The 14,508-nt window shown below is 44.1% G+C and overlaps 1 protein-coding gene across 1 annotated transcript in view; it reads left to right on the plus strand.

Moving 5' to 3' along the window:
- The window catches only part of LOC119963598 (tenascin-X-like), a 621,159-nt gene that overhangs the window by 141,631 nt on the left and 465,020 nt on the right, over positions 1-14,508 (plus strand). Inside the window, exons 19-22 of the mRNA XM_038792929.1 lie at positions 4,701-4,840; positions 5,573-5,705; positions 10,914-11,053; positions 11,786-11,918. Of these exons, the coding sequence (XP_038648857.1) occupies positions 4,701-4,840; positions 5,573-5,705; positions 10,914-11,053; positions 11,786-11,918 (546 nt within the window). The remainder of the gene's footprint in view (positions 1-4,700; positions 4,841-5,572; positions 5,706-10,913; positions 11,054-11,785; positions 11,919-14,508) is intronic.

The raw sequence follows: 14,508 nt of genomic DNA on the forward strand, positions 1-14,508 counted from the left end.
AAGGGAGGCAGCGATGGAAATAGGGAAAGCGGTTGATGGGGATTGGAACTTAGTTGGGGACTCGGAGGGGGTGAGCAAGGCCTTTGGGACTTTTATAGTAGTCCTTGATAAATATCAAACTATTCGGAAGGACTGAGTGGATGGTAAGGGTGGTGTAGCTCTGTTATTTAAGGATGACATCCGGGCAATGGGAAGGGATGATATCGGTGCAATGGAGGACAAGGTTGAATCCATTTGGGTGGAAATTAGGAATAGTAAGGTGAAAAAGGCACTGATAGGAGTAGTCGATAGGCGACCAAATAGTAACAATACTGTGGGGCAGGCAATAAACAAATAAATAACTGATGCATGTAGAAATGGTGCTGTCGTTATCATGGGGGATTTTATTCTACATGTTGATTGGTTTAACCAGGTCGGTCAATGCAGCCTGGAGGAGGAGTTTATAGAATATATCCGTGATAGTTTCCTAGAAGAGTATGTAACAGAACCTACAAGGGAACAAGCGGCCCTAGATCTGGTCCTGTATCATGATACAGGATGGACTAATGATCTCATAGTTAGGGATCCTCTTGGAATTTAAAATACAGATGGAGGGTGAGAGGGTGAAATGAAACAGTAGTGTTTTGTGCTCAAACAAAGCAGATTACAATGGCATGAGAGAAAAGCTAGCTGAGGTAGACTGGGAGCAAAGACTTTATGGTGAAACAGTTGAGGATCAGTGGAGAACCTTCCAAGCGATTTTTCACAGTTTATATCAACAAAACGGAAGGACAGTAGAAAGAGGGAAAATCGACCGTGGATATCTAAGGAAATAAGGAAGAGTATCAAATTGAAGGAAAAAGCATCCAAAGTGGCAAAGACTAGTGGGAGACTAGAGGACTGGGAAATCTTTAAGGGGCAACAGAAAGCTACTAAAAAAGCTATAAAGAGAGAGATAGATTATGAGAGTGAACAGGCGCCGGAATGTGGTGACAAGGGGCTTTTCAGGTAAATATCTGTCCTGTAGAGGATGAGAAGGGTGATTTAATAATGGGAGTTGAGGAAATGGCTGAGGAACTGAACAGGTTTTTTGGGTCTGTCTTCACAGTGGAAGACACAAGTAACATGCCAGTGACTGATAGAAATGAGGCAATGACAGGTGAGGACCTTGAGATGATTGTTATCACTAAGGAGGTAGTGATGGGCAAGCCCACAGGGCTAAGGTGGACAAGTCTCCTGGCACTGATGGAATGCATCCCAGAGTGCTAAAAGTGAAGGCTCGAGAATTTGCAAATCAACAATGATAATTTACCAAAATTCACTAGACTCTGGGATGGTCCCGGCGGATTGGAAATTAGCAAACGTGACACCACTGTATATAAAAGGAGATAGGCTGAGAGCGGGTAATTATAGGCCAGTGAGCTTAACTTCAGTAGTAGGGAAGATGCTGGAGTCTATCATCAAAGAAGAAATAGTGAGACGTCTGCATGGAAATTGTCCCATTGGGCAGACGCAGCATGGGTTCATAAAGGGCAGGTTGTGCATGACTAATTGAGTGGGATTTTTTGAAGACCTTACCAAAGCGGTAGATAATAGGGAGCCAATGGATGTGGTATATCTGGATTTCCAGAAAACCTTTGGCAAGATGCCACACAAAAGGTTGCCGCACAGGATAGAGATGCATGGCATTAAGGGTAAAGTAGTAGCATGGATAGAGGATTGGTTAACTAATAGAAAGCAAAGAGTGGGGATTAATGAGTGTTTCTCTGGTTGGCAATCTGTAGCTAGTGGTGTCTCTCAGGGATCAGTGCTGGGACCGCAATTGTTCACAATTTGCTTCAATGATTTGGAGTTGGAGACGAAGGGCAATATGTCGAAGTTTTCAGACGACACTAAGATGAGTGGTAAAGCAAAAAGTGCGGAGGATACCGGAAGTCTGCAGAGGGATTTGGATCGGTTCAGTGAATGGACTAGGGTCTGGCAGATGGAATACCATGTTGACAAATGTGAGGTTTTCCACTTTGGTAGGAATAACAGCAAACAGGATTATTAATTAAATGACAAAATATTAAACCATGCTGCTGTGCAGAGACATGGGTGTGCTCGTGCATGAGTCACAAACTGTTGGTTTGCAGTTACAACAGGTGATTAAGAAAGAGAATGGAATTTTGTAGTTCATTGCTCGAGAGATGGAGTTCAAGACTAGGGAGGTTATGCTGCAATTGTATAAGATGTCAGTGAGGCCAAACCTGGAGTATTGTGTTCACTTTTGGTTCCCTTACCTGGGAAAGGACGGACTGGAGGTTGTGCAAAGGAGATTCACTAGGTTAATCCCAGAGCTGAAGGGGTTGGATTACGAGGAGAAATTGCATAGTCTGGGTCTGTACTCGTTGGAATTTAGAAGGATGAGGGAGGGATCTTCTAGAAACATATAAAATTATGAAGGGAATAGACAGGATCGATGCTGGCAGGTTATTTGCACTGGCGGGTGAAAGCAGAACTCGGGGGCACAGCTTCAAGATAAGGGGAAATAGGTTGAGGACTGAGTTTAGGTGGAACTTCTTCACCCAAAGGGTTGTGCATCTATGGAATTCCTTGCCCAGTGAAGCAGTTGAGTCTCCTTCATTAAATGTTTTTTAGAGAAAGATGGATAGCTTTTTGAAGAATAAATGGATTCAGGGTTATGGTGTTCGGGCCGGAAGGTGGAGCTGAGTCCACAAAAGATCAGCCATGATCTCATTGAATGGTGGAGCAGGATCGAGGGGCCATGTAGCCTACATCTGCTTCTAGTTCTTATGTTCTTATGTGCCTGTCAGGCAGGGAGGAAGTGGTCAAGCAAGGGAACCGTGATTTACTAAAGAAGTTGAATCACTTGTCAAGAGGAAGAAAGAGGCCAATATAAAGATGAGACGTGAAGGTTCAGTTAGGGCGCTCGAGAGTTACAAGTTAGCTGGGAAGGATCTAGAGAGACAGCTCAGAAAAGCCAGGAGGGGAGATGAGAAATCTTTAGCAGGTAGGATCAAGGATAACCCAAAAGCTTTCTATAGGTTTGTGAGGAATAAATGAATGACTAGGGTAAGAGGTGGGCATGTCAAGGGATGTTGTGCGTGGAGTCCTAGGAGATAGGAGAAGTGCTGAATGAATATTTTTCATCCGTATTCACACAGGAAAAAGACAATGTTGTTGAGGAGAATAATGAGGTACAGGCTACTAGTCTTAAAGGGCTTGAGGTTCATAAGGAGGAGGTGGTCTTGGAAACGTTCATAAGAGATAGGATTTATAATCATCTGGAAGGGAATAATTTGATTAGTGATCGTCAACGCTGTTCTGTGAAGGGTAGGTCGTGCCTCAGAAACCTTATTGAGTTCTTTGAGAAGGTGACTAAACAGGTGGTTGAGGGGACAGTAGGTGATTGGTGTACATGAATTCAGTAAAGCGTTTGATAAGGTTGCCCATGGAAGGCTATAGCAGAAAATACAGAGGCATGGTATTCAGGGTGATTTAGCAGTTTGGATCAGAAATTGGCTAGTTGGAAGAAGACAAAGTTGGTAGGAAATGTTCAGCCGGAGTTCAGTTACTAGTGGTGTACACTAGTACATTTGGGGCCACTGCTGTTTGTAATTTTTAGCAATGAAATGGAGGAGGGCGTACAAGGATGACTAAATTTGCAGATGGCACTGAAGTCGACGGAATTATGGACAGTGTGGAAGAATGTTGCAAGTTACAGAGGGACATAGATAAGCTGCAGAGCTGGCTGAGAGACGGCAAATAGAGTTTAACGCAGAAAAGTGTGAGGTGATTCATTTTGGAAGTGATAACAGGAAGACAGAGTACTGGGTTAATGGTGAGGTTTTTGGGAGTGTGGATCAGCAGAGAGATCTCGTTGTCCATGGACATAGATCCCACCCAGGTTGATAGGGTTGTTAAGAAGGCGTACGGTGTGTTAGCTTTTATTGGCAGAGAATTGAGTTTTGGAGCCATGAGGTCAAATTGCAGCTGTACAAAACTCTGGTGTGGCCACTTTTGGAGTGTTGCATGCAATTCTGGTCACTGCATTACGGGAAGAATATGGAAGTATTGGTAAGGGTGCAGAGGAGATTCACCAGGATGTTGCCTGGTATGGAGGGAAGACCTAATGAGGGAAGGCAGAGGGACTTGAGGCTGTTCTCATTAGAGGGAAGAAGGTTCAGATGTGACTTAATTGAGGCATACAAGATGATCAGAGGATTAGATACGGTGGACAGTGAGAGCCTTTTTCCTCGGGTGGTGATTTCTAGAACGAGGGTACATAGCTTTCAATTGAGGGAGATAGATACAGGACAGATGTCCGTGGTAGGTTCTTTACTCAGCGAGTAGTAAGGCCGTGGATTGCCTTGCCTGCAACAGTAGTGGACTCGCCAATATTAAGGGCATTTAAATGGTCATTGGATAAACACATGGATGATAAGAGAATAGTGTAGATGGGCTTGACAGTGGTTTCACAGGTCGGCGCAACATGGAGTGCCGAAGTGCCTGTACTGTTCTATGTTCTATGTTCTGAAGTGACTCAGGACATTTTACTGCATTAAAGGCACTGTTATCAATGCAAGTTGTTTGTGATCAGTGCCAGTATCTCAAATCTTTGCTCAGATATCCTCCCTTTCCTCATCATTTCTACTCTGTCAGATTCTGTTACCTTTCTGCTACATGTGTACATTTAAAGTCTCATTCTTCTCACACAGCGACTATCCCAGCACCATCAAACCTACGCTTCTCGGACATCACGAGGAAAAGTTTCCGGATGGACTGGGATCATGGATCGGAGGAGGCGGACCAGTACAAAATCAGCTGGGTTCCATCTGCAGGAGGGGACAAAAAAGAGGTGATGAAATCCATACTTTCTGCTTCTGTGTAGCTCCAGCTGATTTTTAAATTTGCCTTGCAACATGCGAGTGTGAAGCAAAACCGCTGTCAGCCAGATCTGTATATGTATGAAATGTTCCTCCTTTCCAGGAACAATGTTTCATTGTATCCTTGTAATCCTTTCCACACTTGCTAATGAGTTGCATTCTCTGTTGGTCGTGGGGGCATGATCACACTGAAAACAGCAGGTATTTTTCATTCCCAACAAGGACACGCAAAGTCACGGGCAGGACTGGAAACTTTGGAGATTGGCCAAAACTCAATTGGGTGGGATGAGCTCTTTAAACCGTAACCTGCAGAAACATTAGCTCATTCTTTCTGAACGGCATTACTGTAGAAGAAGGTGATCAGAAAACTGCTTTATGCACGGATCATATGCTCTTTAGTATTGAGATGTTGGGCTCAGTTGCCCACTCAAAGAAGAGCATTTGCATAATGAACAAAACAGTCCAAATTAGGTTATTCCTTCAATTTAATATTCTGCAGAAATACTCCACATGACCACGAGGGAATGTCACTGGGAAAGGTGGCTGCAGCCAAGGGTTGGTAAAGGATTTTAAGGTCATTGCGGCCCCCTGAGTGATATCAAATTCAAACATCCCCATTTAATTAAGGGAATCAGTTTGCAGAAAACAAATTGGTTTCATGCACTAAACGCATCTTGACCTTCGCTTTGTGCCTATTCTTCCAGATGATTATAAATGGCAAAGAGACAAGCCAAGTTTTTGATAACCTGGATCCTGACACCAAATATGATGTTTTCCTTACTGCCATCTACCCAGACAAGAAGGAAAGTGATGACGTCTCAGCCTCCCAGCGTACATGTAAGTCTTTAGTATATAAATATCTCCATTCGTCTTTTCTACCCCCTTACCAATTATCTTCAAATATTGAAAAGAGGACAAAGTGACATGGAAAGCACATGCTGCATATTGTGATGTGCAGCAGATCACAATGTCCTTCAGGATGGGGTTTGGGATTAGTATGTTCCCCTGGATTCTCTGTTTCTGCTGTAGCAAAGTGTATCTATTGGCTTCATTGGCTAGCCTGCTTGTGTCCAATATTCCTGGGCCATACTGCACCTTCAGCCAGATAAAACTATAAAACCACAGAATTCTGACAGTGTAGAAGGAGGCTATTTGGCCTTGTGTGTCTGCACCAACCCTCTGAAACAGCAATCTATCTAGGCCCACTCCCCTACCTACTCCCTGAAACTCCCCCTAACCGGCACATCTGGGAATATTTAGCATGACCAATCCACCTAATGTGCACATCTTTGGACTGTGGGAGGAAATCGGAGGACTCAGAGGAAACCCACAAAGACACGGAGAGAACGTACAAGCGCCACACAGACAATCTACCGAGGCAGGAATGGAACACAGTTCTCTGGCGCTGTGAGGCAGCAGTGATAAACCAACCCCTGATTAATCTATGCCTCCTTCAACTTGCCTCCTCTTGTATTTATGGACCCGCTTCCCCAACCCCTTATCAATTCCCCATAGAAAAATGATTGGCCTCACCCCATTTCCCCACTACCTGGGTGTAACTTGTCAATACAAAATGAAATGAAAATGAAAATTGCTTATTGTCACGAGTAGGCTTCAATGAAGTTACTGTGAAAAGCCCCATGTCGCCACATTCCGGCGCCTGTCCGGGGAGGCTGGTACGGGAATCAAACCGTGCTGCTGGCCTGCCTTGGTCTGCTTTCAAAGCCAGCAATTTAGCCGAGTGAGCTAAACGAGCCCCTGGTAAGGTAAATAACAATCATATTTGTATTTACCTAACATATTTTAACAGTCTCAAGTATCTTTACTGGATGACATCAGCAGATTGATAATCATTTCAGTTAAACTAGTTATGTTTGTTTTTAGAGAACTTGAAAAAATATTGCCCCATCCCGTTTTGCTGATGGTGAAAGGGGTGGCATGCGGCACAGTGGCTAGCACTGGGACTGCGGCACTGAGAAGACAGAGGGTGGTGATGGATGGAACATTTTCAGACTGGAGACCAGTTACCAGCGGTGTAACACAGGGTTCTGTGCTGGGTCCTCTGCTTTTTGCCGTACCAGCCTCCCCGAACAGGCGCCGGATTGTGGCGACTAGGGGCTTTTCACAGTAACTTTGTTTGAAGCCTACATGTGACAATAAGCGATTTTCATTTCATTTAATTTCATTTGTGACTTTTTATCAATGACTTGGAGGAGGGGGCTGAAGGCTGGGTCAGTAAATTTGCTGATGACAGAAAGATTGGTGGAGTCATAGATGAGGTGCAGGGCTGTTGTCGGCTGCAAAGAGACATTGATAGGATGCAGCGCTGGGCCGAGAAATGGCAGATGGAGTTTAACCCTGATAAGTGCGAGGTGATTCATTTTGGTACAAAACAATTGAATGTGGATTACAGGATCCACCCATGAATCCATTTGGGTGGAAATTTGGAGTAGTAAGGTGAAAAAGTCACTGATAGGAGTAGTCTATAGACCACAAAAGAGTAACAATATGGTGGGGCAGTCAATAAACAAAGAAATAACTGATGCATGTAGAAATGGTGCAGTCGTTGTCAAGGGGGATTTTAATCTTCCTGTCGATTGGTCGGTCAAGGCATCCTGGAGGAAGAGTTTACAGAATGTATACGTGATAATTTCCTAGAACATTATGTAATAGAACGTACAAGTGAACAAGCAGTCCTAGTTCTGGTCCTGTATCATTAGACAGCATTGACAAATGATCTCATATTTAGGGATCCTCTCGCAAGGAGTGATCACAGCATGGTGGAATTTAAAATACAGATGGAGGGTGAGAAGGTGAAATCAAACAGTAGTGTTTTGTGCTCAAACAAAGCAGATTACAATGAGATGAGAGAAGAGCTAGCTAAGGTAGACTGGGAGCAAAGACTTTATGGTGAAACAGTTGAGGAACAGTGGAGAACCTTCCAAGCGATTTTTCACTGTTGATACCAACAAAAAGGAAGGACAGTAGAAAGAGGGAAAATCGACCATGGATATCTAAGGAAATAAGGGAGAGTATCAAATTGAAGGAAAAAGCATCCAAAGTGGCAAAGATTAGTGGGAGACTCGAGGACAAGGAAATCTTTTGGGGGCAACAGAAAGCTACTACAGAAGCTATAAATAAGAGTGAGATAGATTGTGAGAGTGAACAGGTGCAGGAATGTAGCAACTAGGGGCTTTTTAGGTAAATATTTTTCCTGTCGAGGATGAGAAGGGTGATTTAATAATGGGAGTTGAGGAAATGGCTGAGGTACTGAACAGGTTATTTGGGTCTGTCTTCACAGTGGAAGACACAACATGCCTGTGACTGATAGAAATGAGGCTATGACAGGTGAAGACCTTGTGATGATTGTTATCACGAAGGAGATAATGGTGGGCAAGCTCATAGGGCTAAAGGAAGACAGGTCTCCTGGCCCTGATGGAATGCATCCCAGAGTGCTAAAAGAGATGGCTAGGGAAAATGCAAATGCATTAGTGATAATTTACCAATATTCAGGAGACTCTGGGATGGTCCCGGCGGATTGGAAATTAGCAAACGTGACACCACTGTTTAAAAAAGGAGATAGGCAGAGAACGGGTAATTATAGGCCAGTGAGCTTAACTTCGGTAGTCGGGAAGATGCTGGAGTCTATCATCAAAGAAGAAATAGTGAGACGTCTGGATGGAAATTGTCTCATTGGGCAGACGCAGCATGGATTCATAAAGGGCAAGGTCGTGCCTTACTAATTGAGTGTAAATTTTTGAGGACCTTCCAAAGTGGTAGATAATGCAGAGCTAATGGATGTGGTATGTCTGGTTTTCAAGAAAACCTTTGGCAAGGTGCCACACAAAACTTTGCAGCATACGATAAAGATGCATGGCATTACGGGTAAAGTGGTAGCATGGATAGAAGATTGGTTAATTAATAGAAAGCAGAGAGTGGGGATTAATGGGTGCTTCTCTGGTTGGCAATCAGTAGCCAGTGGTTTCAGGGATCAGTGCTGGGCCCGCAATTGTTCACAATTTGCTTCAATGATTTGGAGTTGGGGACGAAGGGCAACATGTCCAAGTTAGCAGACAACACTAAGATGAGTGATACAGCAATAAGTGCAGGGGATACTGGAAGTCTGCAGAGGGATTTGGATGGGTTAAGTGAATGGACTAGGGTTTGGCAGATGGAAAACAATGTTGACAAATGTGAGGTTATCCACTTTGGTAGGAATCAGAGCAAACAGGATTACTAATTAAATGATAAAATATTAAAACATGCTGGTGGGGCAGGCTAAAGGGGCCATGGGGCCTACACCTGCTCCTAGTTCTTATGTTCTTTTGTGCCTGTCAGTCAGGGAGGAAGTGGTCAAGCGACGGAATCGTGGGTTACTAAAGTAGTTGAATCACTTGCCAAGAGGAAGAAGGAGGCTTATGTAAAGATGAGACGTGAAGGTTCAGTTCGGGTGCTCGAGAGTTACAAGTTAGATAGGAAGGATCTAAAGAGACAGCTACGAAGAGCCAGGATGGGACATGAGAAATATTTTGTTACTAGTGGTGTACCACAAAGAACTGTATTCGGGCCACTGCTGTTGGTCATTTTTATAAATGGCCTGCAGGAGGGCATAGGAGATGGGTGAGTAAATCTGCAGATGGCACTCAACTCGTTGGAGTTGTGGACAGTGCGGATGGATGTTGCAAGTTACAGAGAGACATAGATAAGCTGCAGAGCTGGCTGAGAGATGGCAAATAGAGTTTAACGCAGAAAGGTGTGAGGTGATTCATTTTGGAAGGAACAGGAAGAAAGTGTACTGGGCTAATGTAATGATTCTTGGTGGTGTGGATGAGCAGAGAGATCTCGGTGTCCATGTCCATAGATCCCTGAAAGTTGCCACCCAGGTTGATAGGGTTGATAAGAAGGCGGACGGTGTGTTAGCTTTTATTGGCAGATGGATTGAGTTTCAGAGCCATGAGGTCAAATTGCAGCTGTACAAAACTCTGGTGTGGCCACATTTGGAGTGTTGCGTGCAATTCTGGTCACGGCATTACAGGAAGAATATGGAAGCATTGGTAAGGGTGCAGAGGAGATTCATCAGGATGTTGCCTGTTATGGAGGGAAGACCTAATGAGGGAAGGCAGGGGGACTTGAGGCTGTTCTCATTAGAGGGAAGAAGGTTCAGATGTGACCTAATTGAGACATACAAGATGATCAGAGGATTAGATACGGTGGACAGTGAGAATCTTTTTCCTCGGGTGGTGATTTCTAGAACGAGGGTAGATTGCTTTCAATTGAGGGAGATAGATACAGGACAGATGGCAGAGGTAGGTTCTTTACTCAGAGAGTAGTAAGGCCGTGGAATGCCCTCCCTGCAACAGTAGTGGACTCGCCAATATTAAGAGCATTTAAATGGTAATTGGATAAACACATGGATGATAAGAGAATAGTGTAGATGGGCTTGACAGTGGTTTCACAGGTTGGCACAACATGGAGGGCCGAAGCGCCTGTACTGTTTTATGTTCTATGTTCTGAAGTGAGTCAGAACATTTTACTGCATTAAAGGCACTGTTAGCAATGCAAGTTGTTTGTGATCAGTGCTAGTATCTTAAATCTTTGCTCAGATATCCTCCCTTTCCTCATCATTTCTACCGTGTGGGCAGCACGGTAGCATGGTGGTTAGCATAAATGCTTCCCAGCTCCAGGGTCCCAGGTTCGATTCCCGGCTGGGTCACTGTCTGTGCGGAGTCTGCACGTCCTCCCCGTGTGTGCGTGGGTTTCCTCCGGGTGCTCCGGTTTCCTCCCACAGTCCAAAGATGTGCGGGTTAGGTGGATTGGCCATGCTAAATTGCCCGTAGTGTCCTAAAAAGTAAGGTTAAGGGTGGGGTTGTTGGGTTACGGGTATAGGGTGGATATGTGGGTTTGAGTAGGGTGATCATTGCTCGGCACAACATCGAGGGCCGAAGGGCCTGTTCTGTGCTGTACTGTTCTATGTTCTATACTCTGTCAGATTCTGTTACCTTTCTGCTACATGTGTACATTTAAGGTCTCATTCTTCTCACACAGCGACTATCCCAGCACCTTCAAACCTACGCTTCTCAAACATCACGAGGAAAAGTTTCCGGATGGACTGGGATCATGGATCGGAGGAGGCGGACCAGTACCGAATCAGCTGGGTTCCATCTGCAGGAGGGGACAAAAAAGAGGTGATGAAATCCATACTTTCTGCTTCTGTGTAGCTCCAGCTGATTTTTAAATTTGCCTTGCAACATGCGAGTGTGAAGCAAAACCGCTGTCAGACAGATCTGTATATGTCTGAAAATGTTCCTCCTTTCCAGCAACGATGTTTCATTGTATCCTTGTAATCCTTTCCACACTTGCTAATGAGTTGCATTCTCTGTTGGTCGTGGTGGCATGATCACACTGAAAACAGCAGGTATTTTCCATTCCCAACAGCAACACGGAAAGACACGGGCAGGACTGGAAAATTTGGAGATTGGCCAAAACTCATTTGGGTGGGATGAGCTCTTTGAACCGTAACCTGCAGAAACATCAGCACATTCTTTCTGAATGGCATTACTGTACTAGAAAGTGATCAGAAAACTGCTTTCCGCACGGACCATATGCTCTTTAGTATTGAGATGTTGGGCTCAGTTCCCACTCAAAGAAGAGCATTTGCGTAATGAACAAAACAGTCCAAATTAGTTTATTCCTTCAATTTAATATTCTGCAGAAATACTCCACATGACCATGAGGGAATGCCACTGGGAAAGGTGGCTGCAGCCAAGGGTTGGTAAAGGATTTTAAGGTCCTTGTGGCACCCTGAGTGATATCTAATTCAAACATCCCCATTTAATTAAGGGAATCAGTTTGCAGTAAACAAATTGGTTTCATGCACTGAACGTATCTTGACCTTCGCTTTGTGCTCATTCTTCCAGATGATTATAAATGGTAAAGAGACGAGCCAGGTTTTAGATAACCTGGATCCTGACACCAAATATGATGTTTCCCTGACTGCCATCTACCCAGACAAGAAGGAAAGTGATGAAGTCTTAGGCTCCGAGCATACATGTAAGTCTTTAGTATATAAAAATCTCCATTAGTCTTTCCTACCCCTTACCAATTATTTTCAAATATTGGAAAGAGAACAAAGTGACATGGGAAGCACATGCTGCATATTGTGATGTGCAGCAGAGCACAATGTCCTTCAGGATGGGGTGTGGGATTAGTATGTTCCCCTGGATTCTCTGCTTCTGCTGTAGCAAAGTGTATCTATTGGATTCATTGGCTAGCCTGCTTGTGCCCAATATTCCAGGGCCATACAGCACCTTCAGCCAGATAAAACTATAAAACCATAGAATTCCGACAGTGTAGAAGGTGGCTATTTGGCTCAGCGTGTCTGCACCAACACTCTGAAAGAGCAACCGAAATAGGCCCACTCCCCTGCCCAATCCCTGAAACCCCCCCTAACCAGCACATCTGGGACTATTTAGCTTGACCAATCCACCTAATGTGCACATCTTTGGACTGTGGGAGGAAATCGGAGGACCCAGAGGAAACCCCAAAGATACGGAGAGAACGTACAAGCGCCACACAGACAATCTCCCAAGGCAGGAATTGAACCCAGTTCTCTGGCGCTGTGAGGCACCAGTGATAACCCAACCCCTGATTAATTTATGCCTCCTTCAACTTGCCGCCTATTTTATTGACGGACCCGCTTCCCGAACCCCTTATCTATTCCTCACAGAAAAATGATTGGCCTCACCCCATTTCCCCACTACCTGTGCGTAACGTGTCTATACAAAGGTAAATAACAATCATATTTGTATTTACCTAACATAGTTTAACAGTCTCAAGTATCTTTACTGGATGACATCAGCAGATGAATAATCATTTCAGTTAAACTAGTGATGTTTGTTTTTAGAGAACTTGAAACAATATTGGCCCATCCCGTTTTGCTGAAGGTGAAAGGGGTGGCATGCGGCACAGTGGCTAGCACTGGGACTGCGGCACTGAGAAGACAGAGGGTGGTGATGGATGGAACATTTTCAGACTGGAGACCAGTTACCAGCGGTGTAACACAGGGTTCTGTGCTGGGTCCATTGCTTTTTGCCGTACCAGCCTCCCCGAACAGGCGCCGGATTGTGGCAACTAGGGGCTTTTCACAGTAACTTTATTTGAAGCCTACATGTGACAATAAGCGATTTTCATTTCATTTAATTTCTTTTGTGACTTTTTATCAATGACTTGGAGGAGGGGGCTGAAGGCTGGGTCAGTAAATTTGCTGATGACACAAAGATTGGTGGAGCCATGGATGAGGTGCAGGGCTGTTGTAGGCTGCAAAGAGACATTGATAGGATGCAGAGCTGGGCCGAAAATTGGCAGATGGAGTTTAACCCTGATAAGTACGAGGTGGTTCATTTTGATAGAAAAAAATTGAATGCGGATTACAGGGTCAACCCATCAATCCATTTGCGTGGAAATTTGGAATAGTAAGGTGAAAAATTCACTGATAGGAGTAGTCTATAGACCACAAAATAGTAACAATATGGTGGGGCAGTCAATAAACAAAGAAATTACTGATGTATGTAGAAATGGTGCAGTCGTTGTCAAGGGGGATTTTAATCTACCTGTCGATTGGTTTAACGAGGTCGGTCAAGGCATCCTGGAGGAAGAGTTTACAGAATGTATCCGTGATAGTTTCCTAGAACATTATGTAATAAAACCTACAAGTGAACAAGCAGTCCTAGTTCTGGTCCTGTATCATGAGACAGGATTGACTAATGATCTCATATTTAGGGATCCTCTCACAAGGAGTGATCACAGTATGGTGCAATTTAAAATACAGATGGAGGGTGAGAAGGTGAAATCAAACAGTAGTGTTTTGTGCTCAAACAAAGCAAATTACAATGAGATGAGAAAAGATAGACTGGGAGCAAAGACTTTATGGTGAAGCAGTTGAGGAACAGTGGAGAACCTTCCAAGCGATTTTTCACTGTTGTTACCAACAAAAAGGAAGGACAGTAGAAAGAGGGAAAATCGACCATGGATATCTAAGGAAATAAGGGAGAGTATCAAATTGAAGGAAAAAGCATCCAAAGTGGCAAAGATTAGTGGGAGACTAGAGGACTGGGAAACCTTTAGGGGGCAACAGAAAGCTACTACAAAAGCTATAAATAAGAGTAAGATAGATGGTGAGAGTGAACAGGTGCAGGAATGTAGCAACTAGGGGCTTTTCAGGTAAATATTTTTCCTGTAGTGGATGAGAAGAGTGATTTAATAATGGGAGTTGAGGAAATGGCTGAGGAACTGAACAGGTTTTTTGGGTCTGTCTTCACAGTGGAAGACACAACATGCCAATGACTGATAGAAATGAGGCTATGACAGGTGAGGACCTTGAGATGATTGTTATCACGAAGGTGATAGTGGTGGGCAAGCTCATAGTGCTAAAGGTATACAGGTCTCCTGGCCCTGATGGAATGCATCCCAGAGTGCAAAAACAGATGGCTAGGGAAAATGCAAATGCATTAGTGATAATTTACCAAAATTCAGGAGACTCTGGGATGGTCCCGGCGGATTGGAAATTAGCAAACGTGACACCACTGTTTAAAAAAGGAGGTATGCAGAGAGCGGGTAATTATAGGCCAGTTAGCTTAACTTC

The sequence above is a fragment of the Scyliorhinus canicula genome, chromosome 3 (assembly GCF_902713615.1).
Source record: "Scyliorhinus canicula chromosome 3, sScyCan1.1, whole genome shotgun sequence".
Classification (NCBI taxonomy): domain Eukaryota; kingdom Metazoa; phylum Chordata; class Chondrichthyes; order Carcharhiniformes; family Scyliorhinidae; genus Scyliorhinus; species Scyliorhinus canicula.